The following is a 24,350-nucleotide window of genomic DNA, read 5'->3' as shown; positions in this document are numbered from 1 at the left end:
ACACTGGATTCTCACTGCCAAAAATGCTGACGTTTCCCTTTTTCCATTTCTTTCCTTTCCAAAGTAAGCAAGACGATATGAAGATCATCGAGAGCTGTACAAATATCACCACACCATTTTGTGATGTAACAGATGTGTGGGAAGAAGTGTTTGAGACTTACATCGTCAGGGTGGAGAGATTCAGAGGGAAAGCCGCATTGGTCAGCTGCACCAGCTCCATCTGGTCCACCAACAGTGAGTTGATCTGTTTCTCAGTGGCTTCCTGCTCCTCAAGGTCGTCATTATTTGCTCTCCCATGAGATAGGAAGGACTGTAAGGGTGTTTTAGATTCACAGCTAGGCTCACTCTCAGCCTGCCACTTCCTCATTCTATAACAGGGACTAGTTGACTGATTACTAGTTACTTAGCTGCTCTGATCCTTAGCTCGCTTGCTTTTTTTGTTGTTGTTGTTGTTGTTTTTGGTACTGGGAATTGAACTGAGGGACACTTGGCCACTGAGCTACATCCCCAGCCCTATTTCACATTTTATTTAGAGACAGGGTCTCACTGAGTTGCTTAATGCCTCACTTTTGTTGAGGCTGGCTTTAGACTCTCAATCTTCCTGCCTCAGCTTCCCAAACTGCCGGGATTACAGGCATGCACCACTGTGCCTGGCAAGCCTCAGCTTTCTAACCTGAAGAATGGAACTAGAACCTGTTCTTTGCTGAAGATGACTCCAGACCTCTGCAAAGCAAGCTTCCTTGGGCAGTAGTAGCTGCTATTTTTCTATTCACTTTGCAGCCTGACAGGAAGTGGGGAGCAGGGTTCAGGTAGCCGTTTCTAAGCATCACACTTCTTTGGGCCAGTATTTCTCTTGTAACCACAACCTCACCCCAGATTGTAAATGCTTCACTGGATCTTGCATGTGCGAACACCCAGTTGTACACACAGCTGGGGCCCAAAGCTTCGAGGCAAAGCCTGGAGCCCAAGCATGGATCTCCTTCTTTCTTCCTTTCCCCTTTCCCAGCATCCACACCCTAAGGCATCTGTATTAATAGCTCCAGCTCCATCACTTTTTCAATTCCCCAAATTTCAACTGTTTCCAAGAGAATGGCTCAGCTTCAGCACACTGTTACATGGTGGTGAGTGTGTCCACACACCTACAGGCTTCACAAAGTTGTGGTGATGGCTGAGTCCCCTTGTGGCAAATAGTTTAGATACTGTGAGACTGATGAAAAGGTGTGCACCTTTGGAATCAAAAGACACCTCTGGGGCTGGGGATGTGGCTCAGTTGGTAGAGTGCTTGCCTTGTATGAACAAGGCCCTGGGTTCAATCCCCAGCACCACAAAAAAAAAAAAAAAAGAAAGAAAGAAAGAAAAAGAAAAAAGACGCATCTGTGTGTATACACAGGAAGAAAAGGAAAGCACAGTATGTAGATTATGGTGTTGGGGTTGTTGAAGAATGTGTATTAAAACAATAATGAGGTCTTTTTCATGATGCAAATGACAAATATGAAAATTACAGAGAGACAGAGGATTAGAAGGAATACAGAGTGTCCTTGGACACAGTCCTTCTATAGGTATTGGGAAGTAGGTATTAAAAACCCGAGCACGTGCCTGCTCCAATCCAGAATTCTACTCTAATAATTTGTCCTAAAGACATCATCAGGATGAAGACAAAGATTCAAAAATTAGAGCTCATCTAAAGGTTCAAAACAATGAATTGGTAGAATCACAGTTCAACCACTTAGGGGAATTGAATTAACATAAACAATTATAGTGTGAGGGATTGGTACACTTCCTGTAAAGGACCAAAGAACAAACACTTTAGAGTTTTGTGGACCACATATGGTCTCTGACCAATATTCCTCTTCATCTCTCTTTACAATCCTTAAATAAACTTGCAGACTGACCCTTGATGTAGGTAAGTATGTGTCAATCTGTCTATACAATGTGGTTAATTGAAATTATGTGTCATATAAAAACAGCTGGGTTAGAATTATTTAATTTTAGCTTATATAAGTGTGTATGTGTATGTGCCTACACACATACATATGTTTATAAATCTGTGTACCCAAGTTAACACATGTGAATATGTATATACTTATCTACCCAACATAGGCAAAAGATGATTAAGACAATTGCCATCCATATTTCCTATAATTATTATGTATTAGTAACATGTTATTAGCGCAATATAAAAATGAGTCATTTTTAATTTTGTTTAGAAGACAGACTGAAAATTGGGAAAGTTGCTGATATCCATCCCAAAACTGTGTCCTCTATTTGCTGTGGTAATGTTATGCAAATCTTTTCATGTTTTTATTGTTTTGATAAAACAAAAATAATATACCACAACTAGGATCATAGGCAGATTAAGAGGAAAATAACTTTCCCTTAGAAGACATCAGACTGTGTGTGAACAACAGGGACCTAATGATGTGTGGTCATTGACTCAGGTGGGATTTTGTTTCTGACTTTGTTTTCTAAACAGTATCGTATGAGCCCCCAGAGTTTGAGGTTGTCGGCTTTACGAACCACATTAATGTGATAGTGAAATTCCCTCCCACTGCTCCCAAGATTTATGGGGAAGAAATACAGCGCCATCTATCACTTGTCATCAAAGAACAGTCGGGAGAGATTGTTAAGATGGTAAGTGGTCTCCAACACTAGGTTCAAAACAGTTCTGAATGGGCAGCAGATAGACTTGACTCTTTGAAAGACAGAAATGTGTAGTTGATGATTCAAACCAACAGATCTGGGCTGGAATGTGGCCTAATTTAGGACAGCAGAAGTCCATTCATTGCTGAGATATGTTAATTTAGCCCAGTTGTGAGATCTTTAAGAGAATAAGCACATCGGGCGGGCACAGAAGAGAGAAGTATGTGGTGTAGACGGGGAACAGCCAAATCTCAGCAAGCCAGGGTGACATTTCCTTGAGAGGGTGGTTTAGCTGAGCCAAGCACAGAGAGCATCTGTTGCTGCCTCTCCGACCCTCAGACACAGCAGAGGAAGTGATACTTTCCAGCACTTCTGTCCCTACCCAATCTGCCCAAAGGACCCAACTGAATGTCAGTAATCCCTGGGTGACCCTGGTACTCACCAAGTAGGCCCTGCTGTGATAAGATCTTTTGTCTGCAGAGCCCTTTGCCAATGATAAAACCCTTGCAAGTAAGACCAGCCCTCAAGATGGGGGCAGGGACATTTCAAACAGAGGGCACAGGTAGTTCAGAGGCCCTGAGGTTGGAATGGACCTAGTGAGTTTGAGAAACAGCAGGGGGAGTTGCCTGGGGTGGAGAGAAGAGGCCCAGGTGATGTCAGGGAGGGAGTGAAGCCAGACCTTGGCAGGCTTTGTGAGTCCAAGTCTTCTGAATATGATGGAAGCCACTGGCTTAACAGGATGTCCTGGTTGGTGTGTAAGGACAGACCATAGGTGGAAAAAAACTAAAGCTGAAACACTATTTGGATGGTAATCACTTAATAAGCAATAATAAACTATATAATTATTATCATTTTCCTTTACTATCCACATGGGATTATAATCAACACCCTAGGAAAAGAGAACAAAAAATAACAGGGGGAAAATAAGTTTATATGACTTGGGGACTGTGTCAGATACCATTAACTATTATATTTCAACCACATCTCTTTATGTTTCAACCATAAGCTACTAACTCTGTCTCAAATTAATAGTTCAAAAATGTTTATTAGGCTATTAACAACACTGTGAGGGGAACACTATAGTTGACAATTATCTTCTTTAAATTACATTTTAAAAAAATGGTTACTGGCATATTCCAGGTGAGGGTAGGGGCAGAGAGAGAGATGCTTGGATTATTTGGTGGTAGTGGAGGCGGTGAGAAGCAATCAAAGTCTGCATCTAGTATGCAAGTGGAACCAACAGTTATTTTCAGTGAAATTGGATGCATAATGTAGTAGAGGAAGAAGGAAATTAGGACTCCAACACAAGGGAAGATAATGGATGAAGCTGGCATGGGTTAGATGGCAGCTCAGTTTGAGACATGTTAAGTTCAAGGCATCTAGAAGGAGCTCTTGGGCAGGAGTTGGACATACCAAGTCTGGAATTCAGTGGCAATCTCCCAGCTAAGAGGTGTCCCAGGGAACCACTGACTCCTGTCGAATGCCCTGAGACCAGGCTCTGGATAAGAGCAGCTTTGGTGAGTCATGGGGCAAAGGAATGGTGGAAGTGAGTTCAAGAAAGAGCAAGGAGAACAATTAGAGAGTTTTTCTATAAAGGGAATAAGGGATAGGAACGGGCAGCTGGAGGAAAAGGGAAGATGGAGTGAAGGGAGAGACTTTTTGAAATGGGAGAAATTTCAGCATGTTCACATGCAGATGGAATGTCCCAGGGGAGGTTGCTAGAGCAATGTCCTAGAGTAACGGAAGTGGGTGGGATCTTGAGAAGTGACTGGGAGCAAGGACTGTGCATGGCCAGTCATGGAGAGGAGTGGAGTGTGCAGTACAGGTGTATAAAGGAGGATGTCTTAGATCATTTTCTGTTACTATAGCAAAATACCAGAGGTTGCATACCTTGTAGAGAAAAGAGGTTAATTTGGGCTCATGGTTCTGGAGGTTCCAAGGTCAAGGGGTCACATCTAATGATGGCCTTCTTGCTGGCAGAGTCTGAAAGTGACACAGAGCATCACATGATCAGAAATAGCAGCATGTGTGTCTCTTCTGGTCTTTTTCTCTCATCTTATCAAACAACCAGTATTCAACCATGGGGCTCCGCCCTGGTGAACTTCACCAGTACTAATCACTTCCCAAAGGCCCTTCCTCTAAACACCAGAGTCAACTTTCAGTGCTCTGGCCATCTCACAAGAAGCATTAGATTTTCACACATGAACCCTTGGGGGATACTCAAAACCATACTCAAACCACAGCAGAGGACCATGGTGGGAACTTTCGTTTGCTTGGTGGGAAATAGGAAGTTGGGATTAGAGACTTGCTCAAGGTCCTGTGGATCCCAGAGGTCTGCCCTCTGCTACATTGTACTTTTCTGTGGGGAGGCAAGAGCCTTCCCACCGTGTGGCGTCCACTCCTGTCACCTTTTCCTTCAACGCTTGCTTCCACGCATGAGCTTTTGGTTTGCTGTGTGTGTGTCTATTTAACAGCTCCTTCTCCTTCCAAAAGGAAAGGTGTAGACACACATTATTACCAAAAGCTGCCTTTGAACTGCTTCAAATCCCAGCCTATAAAACTGCTGGTGAGAATTTATTTTGGAAACTATAAAACATAAATTTTTTAAAAAAATTATTATTCAGCAAAGAGGCTTCCTTGATAATTCCAAAAATGGAACCAAACTGCAGGGGAAAAGAAGAGGTGAGGTGAGTTCGACAGCAGCCTCTGGGCTGCAGCTGCAGACAAGCGCTGTGACCTTGTAGAAGTGACCCGCCGCTTCTAACTGCAGTTTCTGCATCTGCAGAATGGAATAACACCTAGATTGTTTTGAAAGTCAAAGGCGTTACTCTACTTGGAAGTCCTTTCTGAAAGATGAACTACATACACATTGTCAATGCAATAAGATCATCTTATTGGCATCTGGAGGCCTTTATCGTCTTTGGGACTTTTTCTCCTCATATGTTAAGTGAAGTTGGTAGACGAGATTTCTTGGTTTTCAGATACGTGTGTGTGCATGGGCATAAATACATGCAGTTTTGTGGCAAGCCTGCAGCATTTCTAACCCTGTTTGAAATTTGAAGATGGAACCCCAAAGAGTCTCTTAGGGCTACCTCCAAAGGAAATTCTCACCTGAGTCTTACTAAATTTTTTTTTTTTTTTTTTTTTTGCTTCTTTTTACAGCATAAACCCAAAATAGATGGAAACATCACTGGAAATTTCAACTATGTCATTGACAATTTAATTCCAAACACAAACTACTGTGTATCTGTTTATTTTGAGCCTTCAGGTCTGGGAACAAGAATACAACCTTCCTCAAAATGCACTTTCCTTCGCCTTGACCAGGAACCAGGTGTGTTGTTTTCTGAAAAAAAATCATGTTTTGAAATTCAGTCGGTTTAATCTGAGGAAAACATATTGAAAGGAAAGGATGTGAGATGCATGGCATGCTAACTGCTTGAAGCAACTGCATGCAAAGGCATGGGAGGGGTCACCCGCTGGCTGGCCAGAGTGAGACTGGGTGTGGTCTGTAGATACCTGGCTCCCAGAAGCATTGACTCAAGGTCACTGAGGAGAACAGGACTTGCCAGCATGGAGAAGACCATGAGCGATGGAGGTAGAAAGCCCAGCTGCTGCAGAAACAGCAGCATAGCAGTGCGATCCTGAACCCTCTTCCGTGTGCAGAAGTATGCAGGAGGATCATAAAGCTCAGAGGTTTTCCTTGCTGGCTCTTTTCTCAGGAAGTCACTAGATTGCCAACTGTTTTTAAAAAGGGGGAAATCTCTGAAAGTCCTTCTGGGAAGAAGCCCTTCTAAACTTCCCAGCCCTGATGGAAGTATCTTTAATGTTCTGCTTTACCCGAGTAAAATAAGTGGGATGCGTAAGAAAATGGCTTTAAGTGACATGGTGACTGCACATGCAGTGAGATTCCCAGCAGTGCCTCGCTGCGACTGGCTGTGGCCACAGCACAGTGTGATTCTGTCCTCTAGTGTCCCTCAAAGCCAAATGACGCAGGGGCTGATTAAAGGAAACAGAATCTCAAACCTCTTATTTCAGTTGTTTTATAATATCAATTAAACAGGGGGAAACCTGAAACCGCATAGAGTCTTTTCACCTTTAGCTTTTACACACATATAAACCCAAAGGAAATTTCCGTATTTATGTTCTAAGACCAGTTACCTGTCCTCAAGACGTCTAAGATTCAGTTCATTTCGGACACTACCCACAGTTAGCATAGACCCCAGATGTTAAGGGCTCAGGCTCACGATGGCCACCACTTCAGATGCCACGCCCAAGCCTTAGGTCCCCAGGCCAACCTGACTACAAATTAGGGAGTTCTGTTTAGGTTCGAGGATTTGCTCAAATGACTCACAGAACTCAGGGATGAACCACGCTTCAGATTACCATTCCATTGTACAGCCTGCACACAAAGACCTAGTGCAGAGGTAAACAGGACAGGGTCTAGAGGGTCCCAATGCAGGAGCTTCTGCTGCCACGGCATCAGGGTGTACCACCCTCCCAGTCCATCAGTGTGTTCACCCACCAGGAGCTCCCAAGCCTTAGTGTTCAGGGCTTTAATGAGTTTCATGATGTAGGTGTGATTGTCTAAATCATCGGCCATAGGATTGGACTCAGTCTCCATCTTCTCTCTCCTCCTGGGGGTAGGGCTGGAAGGAAGTTCCAGCTCTCTGATCGAGTGGTTAGTTTTTCTGTTGATCAGCCCTCATCCTCATGTATATCTAGCTACACTCCTATGAATCACTTCATTAACATAAACTCAGATATGGTCTGTCTTAGTTTATTTTCTGCTGCTATAACCAAATACCTGACACTGGGTAACAGGATGAAGGAAATCACATATGGGGGGGGGGGGTGCTCACTTTAAACCCTTCTGACATCTAATCCTTTCCCACAATACCAGCATTAATCCATTCATGAGGGCAGGGTCCCATGACCAATACACCTCCCCAGAACATCACAGTGACAATTAAATTTCAATAAGTTTTGGAAGAGTCATTTCAACCATAGCAGTCCCTAAATGGGGCTTGTTAGAAATAGCAAAAGACACTGCTATCTCTTAGGAAGTTCCACAAGCTTTTGAGACTCTATTCCTAGAGCCCAGGACAAAGACCAGAGATTCCAGAGATGGATGGATGGATGGATGGATGGATAGACAGATAGATAGACAGACATAGATAAAAATTACATACTGGTCCTATATCCAAACAGAACTCTCACATATATAATATGACTCAAATTGGTAAAATGATAATTTTACCAGAGCTGCTGATTGACAGTTCTTTGGAGGTCGCTGTGTCTGGGAGGATGCCCTTTCTCCCCTGACCTTTCTCTAATCCACCTGCTAAGGAATGGTCATGCAGCAGCACTGTTTGATCATTCCATCTTCACTTGGCCCAAACATGTCCTTCTGCATATTATTAAGTCAGCCTTCACTCATCCGTCATTACCAAGACAGTTAGACTACCCAAATACTTGACGTCTGGAGTCTTGTCTGAAACCTAGGAACCAAACAGGTTTGGATACTGTGGCATTGCTTCCTATCCATTCACCATCTCAACTGCCTTCAGCTAGTCAAGCTCAAGATCCAGACAGGGCAGATGCTGAGGGGTCTGGAAGGACAGCCTGAGACCAGCACTGACTTACCCAGACCCAGCAGTAAGCACTGCAGGCTTTGGGCAGACCATTGGGGTGGTTAGGCAGGAGTGGGCCTGGTATGGGATGGCAGGTATGAACTGAGCCATCATAGGAAGAATCATATAACAGGTTAGGTCAGAGAGGGTGGAGGACCCAGATGATGTAGGACTGTGGACATCATCACTGAGGGGACCCTGAAAGGATGTGAACAGATCTGAATATCTGTTTGCCACCAGGTCGGGGAGCCAGGGGACTAATGGGCTAGAACTCATAAGGTCCCTTATGTTTTGAAAATCCCAATGCAATTCCAAATTTAGAAGAGACAACCTGGTCTCACCTTCTCAAGATGCAATGATCTTACCCCTCTTTTATGAAGAAGATAGTTAACAGCAATAAAGTCCATTTGCAACTTCTTCTGGTGTGGGAACATTGAAGCAATTCCTCTCTTTTCAAATAGGAATATTTTAAAATAGCATATATGCAAAATCTGCCATGAGTCCAAGAGAGACTTTTTGAGATTATCATCAAGCTAAATATAAATATTTTGCTGGGCACAGTGGCCCATGCCTATAATCCCAGCAACTCAGGAGACTGAGGTAAGTTTTGAGGCCAGCCTCAACAACTTAGTGAGGTACTAAGCAACTTAGTGAAACCCTGTTTCAAAATAAAAAATAAAATGAGCTGGGGATGTAGCTCAGTGGTCAAGTGCCCCTGGGTTAAATCCCTAGTACCACCATACACAAAATAGAAACAAAAAATTTAACCTCTCATGAAGAATGCTTAGGTTTGACAAGCATTTTTCTAGCATATTAATTGCAATTTATACAATTTGGTTTGTAGGATGTCCTATTTTAAAGATTGCATGTGGTCTCTTAGTTGCCTTTCTATTACTGAAACAAAACCCAAGATAATCAGAGGAAAGATTTATTTTGGCTCATAGTTCTAGAAGTTTCAGTCCATGGTCGGTTGGTCCAGTTGCTCTGGGGCTTAGGGGAAGGCAGCACATTGGGGTGGAGAGCATATGGCAGAGCAAACTGTGCAGCTCATAGCTGGGTACAAAAGAGAGAGAAAGAGAAGCGACTGGTCGCATTGTCCCCTTCAAGGGCACGCCCCCGCCCCCAGGCCAGAAGGTCTCCCACTAGGCCCTCCCTCTTCAATGTTTTCCAACCCCTCCCAATAGCACCACAGAATGGCAGCCAAGCCTTAAGCACATGGGTCTTTGGAGGACATTCTAGACATTCCAAACTATGGCAAGGTCCTTTGTAGCTACTCTCCAGAAAGTTGGAAGGGCAGGTGAGTCCGAACGTCAGTATTATGCCATTGCTTCACCAATGAAGTCTTTTGGGGTTCACCATCCTTTTGGAGGAATTTTGCATCATAAACATCATAAACATGCACCTGTGCAGCTAGAACTGATCTTAGAACTGTCCATATTATGATGATCCCTCACTCATCCTTCACGGAGATGAGACTGGGTTCCTGAAGCCCATGCTACGGACCAGTGCTGCGTCTTCACCGAGTTTCTTTCTGTTCCTTGTCCACCCTTTCAAAAGACTTATATGTAGCCCACTTTTATTTCCTTTTTACTCTCCTGTGTCTGTTTTTCTGAGCCTTTGGTTACAGGATTAACACTAATAGAGATGTTTCTGGAAATTTAAAAGCCTTGGTTAAGTAACCCCTGATTACTTCTCCGACCACTTGTACTTAGAGAATAAAGTTTTGATCAGAAAGTTGAAATTTTCCAAAAGGAATTTTGACAAGAGACTAAGGAGAACTCATAATAGGGAATGGTGAGTTCTTCTGGGGCCTGATTTGGGTTCCTGGTGTGGCCCACGTCCACAGGATGGCCGATTTGGTGTCTTCAGGCCCTTCCTCTTCTCCCTGCCTGTGACGGGTGTCTTTTGGGCATTGGAGGTGAGGCTACTGTGATGGAGAAACTGAACTTCTAATCCTGTATAATTTTGTTCATTTGTATGTTAAATAATTACAACTAGCGGCTGATATATTGGGACAGTGCAGGTATAGAATATAAACCAAAAGAAATTTCACTTTGCAATGCATGGAAAGCTAAATGTATTTCACCGCTTAAAGAGTACACCCTTGGCTTGCTCTCCAAGCTGTGGTATTTAGCAAATGGAAAACATTTTGATATCACTTTCTAACCCCTGACCAATGTGCATTTATTCCCACCTGTGATCATTTAATGGATTTCTTTTGAAATAAATTTTTTGTTTTGCTTTTTTTGTCAACAGAGTCATCCGAATCTGCCAAAATAAGTGGGATAAGCACTGTGTTTTTGATAGCATTGGTCTTTGTAAGCACCATCCTACTACTGAAGCGAATTGGTTATATATGCTTAAGAGATAATTTCCCCAAAGTCCTGGTATGTAAATTTTGTATCTTAATTTTTTTAAACTAAGAATTTTTTATTATATACTTAAATATTTTCACAGAAGAAAGTCTCATTTCTAAAACACCAACGGAGTCTTATCAGGTTGGGTTCTTTTCCATCCCTGCAAATGTATCTTTACAGTTATAAGTGTGCCTGTGCCTTATGTTTTCTCTTCACATATTGTCCAATGACATGTCTTCATATATTGTCTAAAGACTACATAGAATTCCATTATTATTATTGTATCACATTTTTATAGGGCACTTGGATTGATTTCTTTTTCACTTCTTTTCCTTTCTTTCCTTGGCCTTATGAATAGTACAAAGGAAATTTTTGTATGGATCATGTTTTTTTTTTTCATTTTGAATTATTTCAGTAGAATCTATACACAAAATAGATCTATCTTATAAATGATATTATAAAGAACTGATATCAAGCCAGGTGCAATGGCCCATGCCTGTAATCCCAGAAGCTCAGGAGGCTGAGGCAAGAGGATCACAAATTCAAAGTCAGTCTTAGCAATTTAGTGAGGCCCTAAGCAACTCAGAGGCCCTGTCTCTAAGTAAAATATTTATTTTTAAAAGGGCTGGGGATGTGGCTCAGTGTTTAAGTGCCCCGGGGTTCAATCCCCAGTGGTGATATGTCCTCTCTCCAAAGCTCCACTGACCTTAATGCATCATTTTTACTGCTTTCGTTCATTTTGTACGTAATGATCCCTAGGAGTTGCTCTCATATGTGTTACTTTCATTATTAACAAAAACCGCCATTGCTTATCTTCGTTTCCTCTCTGTGCTTCTCCTTAGGGCCTTTACACAGCTGGATATTGATCTCACACCTTTTAAACCTCGTGCGTTTTTACTCGACAGCATTCACGCGTCATTTACCATTTTCCCTATTCTAGTCCTTCCTTTTATATTACATTAGTAACACTTCATTTAGAAATATCTTATGGTTTATGTTTGAACTCATACACCTAATTCTAATTTTTCAGCAGCCATATAATTAAACATCCCTCCGTGGTTGAAGAAGTGTACTCCAAGGCTGGGCATGGGTGGCACACACCTGCAATCCCAGTGGCTCAGGAGGCCGAGGCAGGAGGATCATAAATTCAAAGCCAGCCTCGGCAACTTCGTGAGGCTAAGCAACTCAGCAAGACCCTGTCTCTAAATAAATGAAATACAAAAAAGGGGCTGGGGATGTGGCCCTGGGTTCGATCCCCAGTAACAAAAAAGAACACTCCTCATGCTCATCTTACCATGTCGCCATCTTGTATCTGTCTAGTACTTCTTCATTAGCAGTTGTTGCTTACATTTAGGTAAAAACCCCGCAGTGGGGAAAGGGGGGATTCTAGGCCTTCTACATTTGCTTGGGTGTGTTCAATCAGGAACAGCCGTTAAATTTTTCAAGGAGCAGCTTTTCTTAATTTAGCAGACTTAACAAGCATATCAGCCTGTTTTGGGAGGTGGAGAACATAGCAGGACAAAACCCCTACCCTAGTTCATCTCAAAGTCGAAAGTGCTGTAGAGACCATGGTACATTATAGATGATAACGATTGTCTAAATTTTAAAAGTCACCTGATTCTAGAGATAAATTATTTAGGGTTAACATGTTTGGCAAAGTCCTCACATTCAAAAACATCTGGGGAAAAAATTGCATCTGTATGGACTTGTTTTCTCGTCATTGTTGCCTAAACAATACAGTATAACAACCGTTCACACAGCAGCCACATCAGGTATTGTCCGTCATCTCCAGGGGCCTGACATTTGCAAGGGAATGTGTGGAGGTCCCTTGCAAAGGTGCCACTTTATGTAAGGGATGTGCAGTCCGGGGATTTGGAGGGCCAGCTGTGCTGCACACCAGGAACCAGCCGAGAGGAGTACTGCTAAGCAGCTCCCACTGGTACCTGTCCTCACCGTCACCGTCCACGTCATTGTGCAGTGACTAGGCAGCTTTATTACGTAGAAAAAACAGAGCAAACACAAAGTACAGATTAATTCTCATTTCTCCCTCCCTCTCTCTTCTCTCTCAAGAATTTTCATACCTTTGGAGCCCAGAGGTTTCCTGGTCTGCCACCGTCAGAAGCAGTGGATGCAGTGGAGGTCATTTCTGTTAACAAAAAGAAGAAAGTATGGGATTACAATTACGACGATGACAGTAACAGTGACGAGGAAGTGGCTCTCAGAAGTAGCGCCGGTGGTTACACCATGCACGGACTAACGGGCAGGCTTCTGAGTCAGGTCTCGTCGGTCACCTCCCAGGAGCCTGAGATGGAGGGCTCAGAGGCTGAGGGATCTGACGCATCTGGGCCTGAGCCCGAGCCCCAGCCCGGGCTCCCTGTGGTGCCAAAGCCCAACCCCTGCCAGCTGGGCCACACCAGTGGGCCCTATGAGAGGAGAGGGAGCTTGGGCTGCGACTCCTCTCCTGAGGACAACCGCAGCTCCCCTGGAGGGTCTGGGGACAGAATCACCTTCAATGTGAATTTAAACTCTGTGTTTATGAGAGTTCCTGATGACGATGACTCAGGAGAAGAACCTCTGGTGTCATCTCTTCCAGAAGAGATCATCGACCTAGAAGAGGATCCTCACAAAATGGAATCAAGTCTTCTGGTGGCCAGTGGGGAAAGGACACAGCTGACCCAGCCCGGCCCCTTTTCCCAGTGTCTGTGGACTGAAGAAGATACTCTGTCTGATAGAAGTGATACTTCTGATTTTGACGTTGATTCTGGAAGAGACGGTTATATCATGAGATGACTCTGAAAATAGGTCATTAACTTGAACTGAGGTGTCTACACAGGTTTCTCGGCCTGCGTGCAGACGTGTTGCCTTATGAGTCACACGTGGTCTGTGAGGGAAGGAGCAGGGAACTGTAGGGTCTGGCCAGTTCTTCCTGATGACATCATCTATGCACCTTCCCAGTGTGGGAACATAGTATCATTCAGTGCAGTGTTTACAAATTCAGATGATACACTTTGAAGGAGCATGCTCTGCCCCCTCGCTTTATGCTAATGTACTTCTTAGGTATCTGCATCTTGGTTCCCAGGGAGCAAGAGTCCCTGTGTTGTTCTTCAGGGTGATCTTGTCCCTCTGGCCCTATAATGTTTCTGGGAAATAATTAAATTGGGCGAGGTTGAGAGATGGGAGAGAAAAGGAAAAATCCTAGCAGGAGCTGTGAGTAGTGTTTAGCAGGTGGAGACCCTGAGCCCAGGAGGCCCAAGGAATGAGCAATAAACCAGGCAGAAGGGATGGGGTGGAGGTGGGCAGCTGGAAAGGAAGGATGCAGATGCATAAGGAAACAAGGGTCAGCAAATTTCAGGCAATGGTCCCTGGGCATCCCTCAGATGTCACATTCTGTCGCCTCCAAGCTGAGAACTCTACTTAGCTGCTCATGCTGCCCTTCCTGGTTTTAAAAGTGAAATACAAATCCATTAATAACTGTAGTATCAGGCAGGTGACTGATACAGGACATGTTGCATGGGGGAGAGGGATAAAAATCATAGTGCCACATTTTAAGATTAAAAAAAAAGAGCAAAAGCAAAAATGCTTCAAGGTTTTTGGAAGAAAGGTGGCAAACAAGTCTTAGAGATCCTGTTTGACAAATTTGAAAGTGCTGTGTGTGCTGATTCCAAATGTTCTCCATGGGACCACAGTTACTGTGAGTGGCACAGGGGGAGTGAAATCCTAGAATGTCATGTAAGGACAGTATTAAGCACTGAGAGTCAGAGTTTTGACTACTGACATGCTTTGTGACTCTGAGCATTTTACTTGGCCTCTCTAAGTCTCAGCTTCGTTTTTTAAGCACAGGGATTGGACTAAGTAATCTCCAAGACCCTTTAAATCTAGAGAAGTATTGAAAAAAAATAAGGAACAAAGAGAGAAGTGCGCTGACCCTGCCAGGCTTCCCGGATGGATGACGGGTTTAAGACCCTCCCATCTCACCAAGAGCAGGTTTCTCAGGCCCATCTCCTAGGCCCATTCAAAAGGGGAAAAGCAAAAGTCATGCAGGTCTTGGCTCAAGGATTTTGAATAGATAACTTGTGTAATTGCTGCAAAGTAACTCAAGAGGGAAACCCTTTTTTAACAATCTAATGAAATGCCATAGGAAAGAGACCTTGTCATATACGTAAGCCACCTCTTTGCCTTCTGAGAGTGTTTATCATGTTTTGAAAGATTTCAGATTGCTCTTTTGAGATATCCTCTTTTATGGTGCTAGTTTGTCTCCCCTGGCGCTTATTTTTAAAAGTTTTGTATAATGGTTGGGTGTTGGTAAAAGAAAATAATACAAGAATACTTTTTCGTACAAAACTGGGTGTGGCTTCCGGAGTTTTTTTCTCATCCAGGAGTGATTTGTGCCGCAGATTTTTTGCTTCTGCTGGCACCTCGGAATGGCAACAGCTCCCTCGAAAGCGAGAGCGGCCTGTGGCTCCCCGTGCGCACCTTCACGCGGAGTGGAGTGCTTGGGCACATCGGTCAGGCAGAGCCATACACCGCCCAACACGTCGCCTGCGCCGGGATTTCCAACCTCACTCACCCCTGAGCAAGCGCAGAAAGAGGAAATTAAAGCCTTTCTCAGTCTTGTGAAAGAAACAAGTTGCTGGGAAATACATGACTTGTTTTTGCGTATTTTCTTCTTCCTTGGGGAGCCTTAGGGAAGGCTGGTCTGCCAACCGAATGCTAGAGGACGTGGCGATTCGGTGGGAAAGAACTGGGGGAATACAGAACCGTATAAAGCAAGCAAGAAGCGCCCCACCCGCGAAATCCCACCACCATCCAGAGGTAACCCTGGTCGGCGCCCTGCGGTCCTCCCCAGCCGGAGGCCGCCTCGCGCTTCTCCTCGCCGCCGCCCCGCCCGGGACCGCGGCCTCCCGGGCGGGCGAGGGGGTAGGCCGGGGGCGGGGTCGCGGCGGGGCGGAGCCCTGCGGCCCCTCCCCGCGGGTTCCCGGAAGTCGGCGCGGGCTGGTGGCCCGGGAGGGTGCCCGGCGCTCCCCGGGCGCCCCCATCGTGCTCGCGCGCCCCCGGCGCGGCCATGGCGCGGAGCCTCGCCTGCTGGCTGGGCGGCTGCCTGCTGGTGTCAGGTGAGGGGTCTGCGGGAAGGGGCCTCGGGCAGCGGGGATTGCCGCGGGCGGAGACGCCAAGGACCGGCCAGGTCCGGCGAGATGCTTTGCTGCGCACACCGGGTGGCGATTCCCCGGGCGGCGACCCCAGATCGCTCCGTGGGTGCCCGGAAAGTGACCAAGTGCCTTGTCCGGGCGCCGCACTAGGCTGCCTCCGCCGCCGCTGCCTTCGAGCCCGCACACCCGGATTGGACCGTCTAGACGGTCAACTTAAGGGGGGACTCCCGGCATCGTAGTACTCCCTCTGGCCGCAGCTCCCGCTGGCAGGTCCTAACCAAAACGGCTTCCTGAAAGGCACGGAGGCCCTGTGGTGGCTGTCTGGAGGAGGCACCTCCCCGAGGTCCCAACACACATTCCACATCCTCCTCCCTCCCTCTGCCAGTTGACCTCCTAGCAGAAGGATCTTACGGTCCCCAGTTCCCCACAACTTCCCCTTCAGTACTTGGCTCGGCACCTCGACATCTGCCCCTAAGAGTTCCAGCTTTTGAGTGCTAAATCCAGGGAAACCTTCCTGGCCCGGGTCCAAACAACGCCATGGATGACCCCTTCTTTGGGGACGAACTCTGTACTGGCTTTTGGAGCCCGCACTCTTGTTTCCCCCATCTCTCTCAGTATGGTTCTGCTTGGGATCCTCCTCTGCTTGGGACCTTTCTGTAGTTGGGTTCATGACAACCCTTCTCTCCTGCCCCTTCTCTGTCCTTTGGGGGCTGGGCGGTCAACAGACCCCTGGCATTAAATTATAGACCCATGACTCTCACATTTGTCTCTCCTGGTACTAGTTGGGTGATAGGTGGTGTTTATTATGATCTCCTCTCTGCTTTGGAATGTTTAGAAAATTCTATTTAAACGTTTAAAAATAATTTCTGCCTCTGCCCCAGATCTTCCTTTCCCTGGCAGGGTTTATGCAGCTGTCTCCCTGACATCTCTCCTTGAATCTTTCTTCAGCCTCTCCCATTTCAGAGCCGAAATGGGTGTCTGGTTCCCCGCCCTAGCTCCAATCAGGGCACCAGATGCATAAGCCAGAAATGGACATTAATCTCAATTCTCCACATCACATCCATCAGGAAGTCCACAGTTTATACCTCTGGAAGTAGAACTGAAATCCTCCTGCTGAGCCCTACCCCCTGGCACCTTTCCTCTAATCCCGGTCACCATCCTGTCTCCACTTCACTTCTGCTTCCCACCTACCCCAACCTCAAAATTTCTCATGGCTCTTCAAATAAAATCCAGTCTCCTCTGCACAGTTACGGCGCCCACTCTCTCTTCCCTCATCCACATGGCATTGGAAGACATGGAGCCTAGGGAGACCCAGGTGTGGAATGTGTCCTCTAGGGGACAATATATTTGAAGAAAAAAAAAGTCACAATTTTTTTCTTTTGTTTTTACAGCCCTGGGGATGGTGCCACCTCCTGAAAACGTCAGAATGAATTCAGTTAATTTCAAGAACATTCTACGGTGGGAGTCGCCTGTTTTTCATAAAGGGAATCTGACTTTCACAGCTCAGTTCCAAAGGTGGGTCTGGTGGCTCTTGGCAGGAAGGTGCCAGGACACAGTGACCTCGGACTGGGAAGAGGGGAACCTGTCTGCTGTCACCCATGACAGCCCAGTTACGCCTCTCTGCTGACCTTTTCCTTTCCCCCAGGAAATTCTTGTGGCCAGCTTTTCCTTTTTATGATTCCCTCTTTGACAGTTTATTATAGGGCTGGTTGTAGATCTGGCCATGTTATCATGTGTGTAGATGTTGTCAGCCGCAGTGGTAGCCTCGAGGTGGCCTAGTGCCGTGCCAAAACTGTCTCATCATACTGAGGTATTTTAGGAGGAAAATGCTACTGCTATCATCTCCAATTATTAGAGTAATATTGCTAGCAGTCAGTGTACAAATAGAAGCTGACTGTCCAAGAAACCAAGGTACGCAAGTCAGGCAGGGAGGCCACCCATCCCCGCCTGTGGATTAGAACGGCCCACCCTAGTGCCACATGGGCATTTACTCTGCAGCCACCCCCTGAAATTGAAAGTAAAATAACTACTGACTGTCGGAAGCTCTGTTGTCTGACAATAGCAGAGAGTCTGAGGAAGGTGACTGTCACCCTAGACAATTATCTCAGCAGTGCTCTGAACACCCTCTACCTGTTCTGCCTGGTCCCATTCCCTGTGCCTGGTGAAGGAAGTCCACACCACCCCTCCTTTGGCAGCCTGCCACCATCCGCCACAGGCTGGCCTACAGGTGACACACCTTCACACCAGGTGCAAACAGCAGCAGGAGGCCCAAAGCCAATGAGTGACACTCCTGTGGCTCAGGAAGACAGACAGCCCTTCAGTGAGGCAGGAGGAAATTCCCTTCCCAATTCCACTAAGCCTATCCCCCACCCAACCCTGCTGTCATTTTATGAATATACCCCAGGCCTGCGAAGTCCAAGAATCCAAGAACAAGTAGGAAAAAAAAGATAATCCTTGTCTATATGTTGGGGTTTTCTTGTTTTGTTTCTAATTTAAAATATTTTCACATAACAGAACATTCCAAAATTTTAAGTATACTGCTAAGAACTTCAGATGGCCTACATCCAGATTCACCAGTTTTGAAACTTTCCACATTTTCTCTCCCTTCTCTCTCTTTATCTCTTATACAAAATACCCTTTGCCCCTTAGTATTTCAATGTACATATCATAAAAACATCACACAGTGTAGTTATCAAGTTCAGGAACTTAACGATGGCACAATGCTTTCGTCCAATCTACAGTACAGAGTCCAAGGACTGAAGAAGGGTCATTCGAAAACTTATTTTTTTCCTGGGGTATATTCCTAGTACTAATTCCTAGTATTTGTTTTTTTTCCAATCAGGCTGGAAATCCAAAGAGATTTCACTGTGGAAAATTAACTTTCCTCTTTTATCAGTCTGTTTTTCATTATTAAAATGAAATAAATACCTGAGGCTAGGAACCTTGTAAAGAAAACTTTGCCTCCCAGTTCTGGAAGTCTGAGACCCAGGTTCTGCATCTGATGATGACCTTCTTGCTGGTAGGGTCCCAAGGCAGCACATGGTGAGTGACAGGGAGCACATGTGAGAACACTGGTCTCTCTCTTATAGAGCCACTTCTATTCCATCATGGGGGCTCTGCCCTCATGACCTTATTTAAACTTAATCCCCTCCCAATGGCCCTCCGAACCCCATAGTCAATTAAGTGTCCATCCTGTCAACAGCTCACAACGGGGAAACCCCACATTCAAACCATAGCACCTCTCTTTCCGTCTCTCTTCCCTGTGATTGACTTTGGTTGGTCTGTGCTTTGCTACTTTGCCATTGTCTTTTAGACAGAGGTCTCAATGACTTTGTGAAGGTATGGGGAGGTCACTCACCAAGTCAGCGCCTGGGCTGTAGCTGTCCTCCACAGGAAGCCACAGAGGGAGCATGGCACATGCTGGGGCAGACACACACATGCTAGCCACATCCTTGGGAAAGAGGTTGGTCCCAAGAGATCTGATTCCTCTTACATGGCACCACAGGTTTTGCTCAGATTTAGCCTGAGTACACAGCACAAGCTCTGTGTAAATATGGGGAATGGGTCATATTACTTGTTGAACAGGGAGAAAAATATTTGTAAAAGCAATTAAAATAACCCAGAAGTTATTGCAAAACAACTTTCAAAATGCTGTTAGCCAACTGATAAATCAGATTAAATGAAGGAAATGGCCAAATGAGAGAAACTCCCTTAACTACATGACCCCTGGATTTTCCACATATAATAGAATACAGGACGGCCATGAAGAGTTGATGATTGACACATCATCCGGGGCATGTTAAGCAGGAAAAGCAAATCATAAAATAGTATGATCGCAATTGTCCCTACCTACTTTTTGCAAGGGATCGTTATGAATGTCACCAAGAATGCAGTGAGATGTGGTGCGGCCTCCGAGACTCTAAAGTGAAACAGAACTGGAAGTGGCTGACAGGTTTCCTAGACTCTGCTTACCTGACTCCTGTTCTTATCACCATCACCATCATTGTCATTCTGAGGACAACCAGAGTGGTTTGGGCATCTAGACAGGAAGGTACAATGGGAAACCAGTCAATCAGTCTCCTCACTTACAGGAAGGAAGGCTGTGTGTCCTTAGGTGAGATGAAGCTAATGACCCTCCTCAGGCTATCAGGAGGGTGAATTGTGGGAGATGGAATTTGTTTAGCATCCATGTATTTCCAAATGTTATCTCTTCTTCCACATGATGTTTTACCACCCTCTCTTCAGTGGACGCTGTTGGAGCTGTTGTCCTGACTGAAATTCATGTTTTTTTATATTTTTTCGAGAATTATTGAAATACTAATCATTCCTAGGACATTATTTGAAATCAGCATAATATACTTACTTAATCTGTGTGTATCAAAATCATATCTCACAGCTTTCAGATACACACAATTGAGGAAGGAAGCTTTCTTGGTCAAGTGTGTTGAATACTCAGCCACTTTCTGGAAAGACATGCTTATTCGGACATTAAGGTCTCTGGGAAATTCTAATATGAAGACATCTATTTTTATGTTTAATGCAATTTCCCCCAAAATTATGTGGCCATGAGATAGATTATTTTTGAAATGCCTTGTGATAGCCCAAGGATTATTAAGTGAATACCCTGGAGCACTTGGGAATTATGCTAATATAAATTAAGCACATAATTCATCAAGATTGATATTAAGAATTGCTTTATTTTCTCTCATTGTCCCTAGTTAGTCTTTGGTGGCAGAGGGAATAAAGCACCAGTCAGCCTGAAAGAGGCTGAAGTTCTGGCTCTCATGATTTTGTCTTTCTAATTGTATAGTTATAGGCAATTCCAAAATATATGCAAGAGTACTGCCTCAACAGAATGTGACTTCTCAAGTATTTCCAAGTATGGCGACCACACCTTGAGAGTCAGGGCTGAATTTGCAGATGAGCATTCGGAGTGGGTGAACATCTCCTTCTGCCCTGTGGATGACAGTAAGCCATTTCGATTTCGATTTTGTCGTATGTCATCGCATGCCTTGGTTTTGTTCCACATGGGTGGGTCCATCAACAGGAATCCTTTGAGTGTGCAGGAAGTAGATAGCTTTGCATAAGAAGCTTAAGGAATTTAACAAAGCAGGCCGTGGCCTTAAAGAAACACATGGGCAAGACAGGAAGGGATAAAATGAAAGAATTAAATATAAATTTGGTTATATCAGTGCCTTAATGGCATTGGGGCCAGCATTATTAATGAGAAGAACCAGAAGGATTTAGATGACAATTTTCTAGGTGGGAGTCAGTTTGGGATTATGATTTCAACAAAGAATGTGACACAGAAGGCAGAAGAATATAGGCAGGTATGGAGACAGAAAGGCCATATGCAGACAGGCAACTTGCCAGAGGAAGGACAGAGGAGAGACAGAGCTAACAGCAAGTGGGTTGGGTCAGGCTGCTGGTTAAGTGTTGGAGAGAAAGCTCTAGGGGAGATCCAGAGGGCCATGGGACCCACCATGAGCACATTTAGAGTATCGGGAACTGAAATCTAATTAAACCACCAGGTAGCAATTGAGACAGTAAAGAGGATTCGGGGTTACAAGAAACTCACACGCAGCCCTGTTTTAGTCAGTTCTTTCACCACTGTGACCAAGAAACCTGACAAGAACCACATGCAGGAGGAAAAGTTTATTTGGGGTTCACTGTTTCAGAGGTCTCAGTCTGTCGATGGCTGACTCTATAGCTTTGGGTTCAAGGTGAAGCAGAACATCATGGTGTAAGGGTGTAATGGAGAAAAGCATCTCAGGACATGGCCCCCACGAAGCTGAGAGAGCTCTGTCACCAGGGACAAAATGTAACCCCAAAGGCACACCTCCAGTGACCTGTCCTCCAGCCACACCTACCTGCCTATAGTTCCTATCCAGTTAATCCATATCAGCAAATTAATGTACTGATTATGCTAAAGCTCTCATAACTCAATCATTTCACCTCGAAACTTTCTTGTATTGTCTCACACATAAGCTTGTGGGGTACACATCATATCTAAACCATAACAAACCCTCTAAGGAACAGTCAGAGAGAAGCATTGAGAGAATTGTCTCTATGCAAAGAAAGGTCATTGTGTGGTTCTCCTGCCCTGGTGCTTTTCCCTTGTAGACCATGAGGCCAGGATGCCCTTCCCTTTCCCAATTCTGTCCCAACTTGGGCAAAAAGTCTTATTTCTGGAGTCTGAAATTGTCAGTTACATTATCTTTTCTAAGATTTTCTTTATAAAAACAAACAAAAAATGAATAAAAAAGTACAGTTTAACAATAGTGTCTTCAAAACATAGTGTAAATGCTCCTTGACTTACAGTGGAGTAACATTCCTATAACCCAATCATAACTGGAAAATATCAGTAACTCAAAATGTGTTTAAGACCCGAAACCTTTCAAACATCCTAGCTGAGCAACACAGCACAGCATAGAGTACCGGCTGTTCCCCTGATACTGTGTGACTGATGGCCAACATTGCAAGAAAGGATTGAGCGATGGCCTGGGGAAAGAGCATAATTCAAAATCCCAGGTCTCAGGCTGGGGATCCAGCTCAGTTAGTAAAGTACTTTCCTCACATGCGCAAGGCCCTGGGTTCAATCCCCAGCATCACACACACACACACACAAAAAAAAAAAAAAAAAATCATAAGTTTAAGACCATCTATTTAGAACTCTGTTCCTATAATAGTCGCTTGATCCTGACTGGTTCAGGTCCCATTTGAGGAAGTTCCCCTTAGAAAGTTCCCTTTAGAAACAGGCTAAGCAGCTTGTCAGAAAGTCACACAGGTAATAAGTGGCAGAGCCGGGATTCAGACCCAGGCTCCTATACCATGCTCTTAGCAGCCCCTGCCCTATGTGGAATATTCACCCCCTGAAGTATTCTAGTAATAAGAAAGTGCGTCATGACATCATGGGGAACCTATTAGACTGAGGAAATATCTAACAAGTTTTCTTGTCTGGTTTTCAGACCAGCAGATTACAGTGATGGAAGTAGGCCCATTAGCAGCCCCCAGAAAGTAACAGTGGCCAGAGAAGAATACAGGACGTAGGTTAACACAGTGGGGTCTCCCAGAGCCACGTAGTGTTCCTTCTGTGATTATTATTAAGCACCTACTATGTGCCAGGCCATGCTCAGTGCTGAAGTTACAACAGTGAACAAGATAAAAAAGCCTGTTCTCATGGAGCATATATTCTAATGGGAAAACTGATAGGAAATAGATAGGCATGTATTTTATGACAGTTGGTGACTGTGGCTTCAAGAAAATGAAACCAAGCTAACAAGACAGAAAGAGATGGGAGCCAGTCTTTTACATAGGGAGATAAGAGAGTCTCTGAGGAGGTAGCATTTGAGCAAGATCCAAATGAAGTGAAGGGGCCAGCCACATGATGATCTAGTAAAAGATAGGTTGGAAAAATTCATGTGGTAATTGTATATGTTAAGCATTTAAGGGTTACCACTGAAAATAATAGAACTACTATCTATAGCTTCCAACCCAGAGAAATAAATAAAATTCAAGCCAACAGAAACTGGAAAAAAAGAAGAGGAGGAAAAGCAAATAAAATACACATTTTTAAAAAGCAGTTCTTACAGGCAACACAAAACAATGGACTTGGAATAATTCTAAATATATTAGAAATTATAATAAACATAAATGAACTAAACATGATTAATAAAGATTATCAGGTTTTTTTTATAATATTGGAGAGATTGAACCCAGGGTAACTTACCACTGAGCCACACCCCCAGCCCTTTTTTGTATTTTATTTAGAGACAGGGACTTGCCTAGGGCCTTGCTAAGTTGCTGAGGCTGGCTTTGAACCAGCCATTCTCCTGCCTCAGACTCCCAAGCCGCTGGGATTTCAGGCGTGCACCACCACACCCATCTATTCTTTTATTTTGATACAGAGCCTTGCTAAGTTGCTGAAGCTGATCTTGAACTTTTGATCCTCTTGCCTCAGCCTTCTGGGTAGTCGGCATCACAGTCATGCACCACCATACCAGGTTGCAGATTTTTATTTTAAGAAACAAACTCTACCTATTCCCTCATTCAAACAAGGTATAGCAAAGAATAATGTACTTCAGTAGACTAATTGTCCTGCACAGTTATGAAAAATTAATGTGGCAATAATGTTTTCAAATGTGACTTTTGGGGGCTGTGGTTGTAACTCAGTGTTAGAGTGCTTGCCTAGCACGCGTGAGGCACCGGGTTCCATCCTCAGGCCCATATAAAAATAAAATAAATAAAATAAGATATTGTGCCCAGCTACAACTAAAATTTTTAAAAATTTTTTAATTATCATTTTGCTTTGTTCTTACACTTAGCTATTATTGGACCTCCTGAAATGCAAGTAGAAGCACTTGCTGATTCTTTACATATGCGTTTCTTAGCCCCCCGAATTGAGAAAGAACCGGAAACGTGGACCATGAGGAACATTTATAACTCATGGGCTTACAATGTGCAATACTGGAAAAACGGAACTGACAAGAAGGTAAGCTTGGCTAATCGTGTGCGTTTCAGTGTGGACACCCATGTTCTCTGCCCAGTTTTGATCTGACGAATGGGAGAGAAGACCA

The 24,350-nt window shown here is 44.5% G+C and overlaps 1 protein-coding gene across 4 annotated transcripts in view; it reads left to right on the top strand.

Moving 5' to 3' along the window:
• Nucleotides 1–24,350, top strand: part of LOC306638172 (interleukin-10 receptor subunit beta-like) — a 60,298-nt gene that overhangs the window by 14,344 nt on the left and 21,604 nt on the right. For 2 of the 4 annotated variants that reach the window (XM_079101351.1, XM_079101352.1), the window contains exons 1-4: nucleotides 15,583–15,738; nucleotides 17,166–17,289; nucleotides 20,585–20,742; nucleotides 24,099–24,265. In XM_079101351.1, coding sequence (XP_078957477.1) covers nucleotides 15,690–15,738; nucleotides 17,166–17,289; nucleotides 20,585–20,742; nucleotides 24,099–24,265 — 498 coding nt within the window. In that variant the 5' untranslated portion in view covers nucleotides 15,583–15,689. Of the gene's footprint in view, nucleotides 1–64; nucleotides 235–2,473; nucleotides 2,632–5,802; nucleotides 5,972–10,526; nucleotides 10,658–12,697; nucleotides 14,543–15,582; nucleotides 15,739–17,165; nucleotides 17,290–20,584; nucleotides 20,743–24,098; nucleotides 24,266–24,350 lie in introns of those variants that run through there. The other 2 variants (XM_079101353.1, XM_079101350.1) reach the window with 2 other exon arrangements.

The sequence above is a fragment of the Sciurus vulgaris genome (assembly GCF_902686455.1).
Source record: "Sciurus vulgaris genome assembly, chromosome: 10".
In the NCBI taxonomy this organism is placed as follows: Eukaryota; Metazoa; Chordata; class Mammalia; order Rodentia; family Sciuridae; genus Sciurus; species Sciurus vulgaris.
Note: the sequence above shows the minus strand (reverse complement) of the source record. Positions and strands in the feature narration are given on the sequence as shown.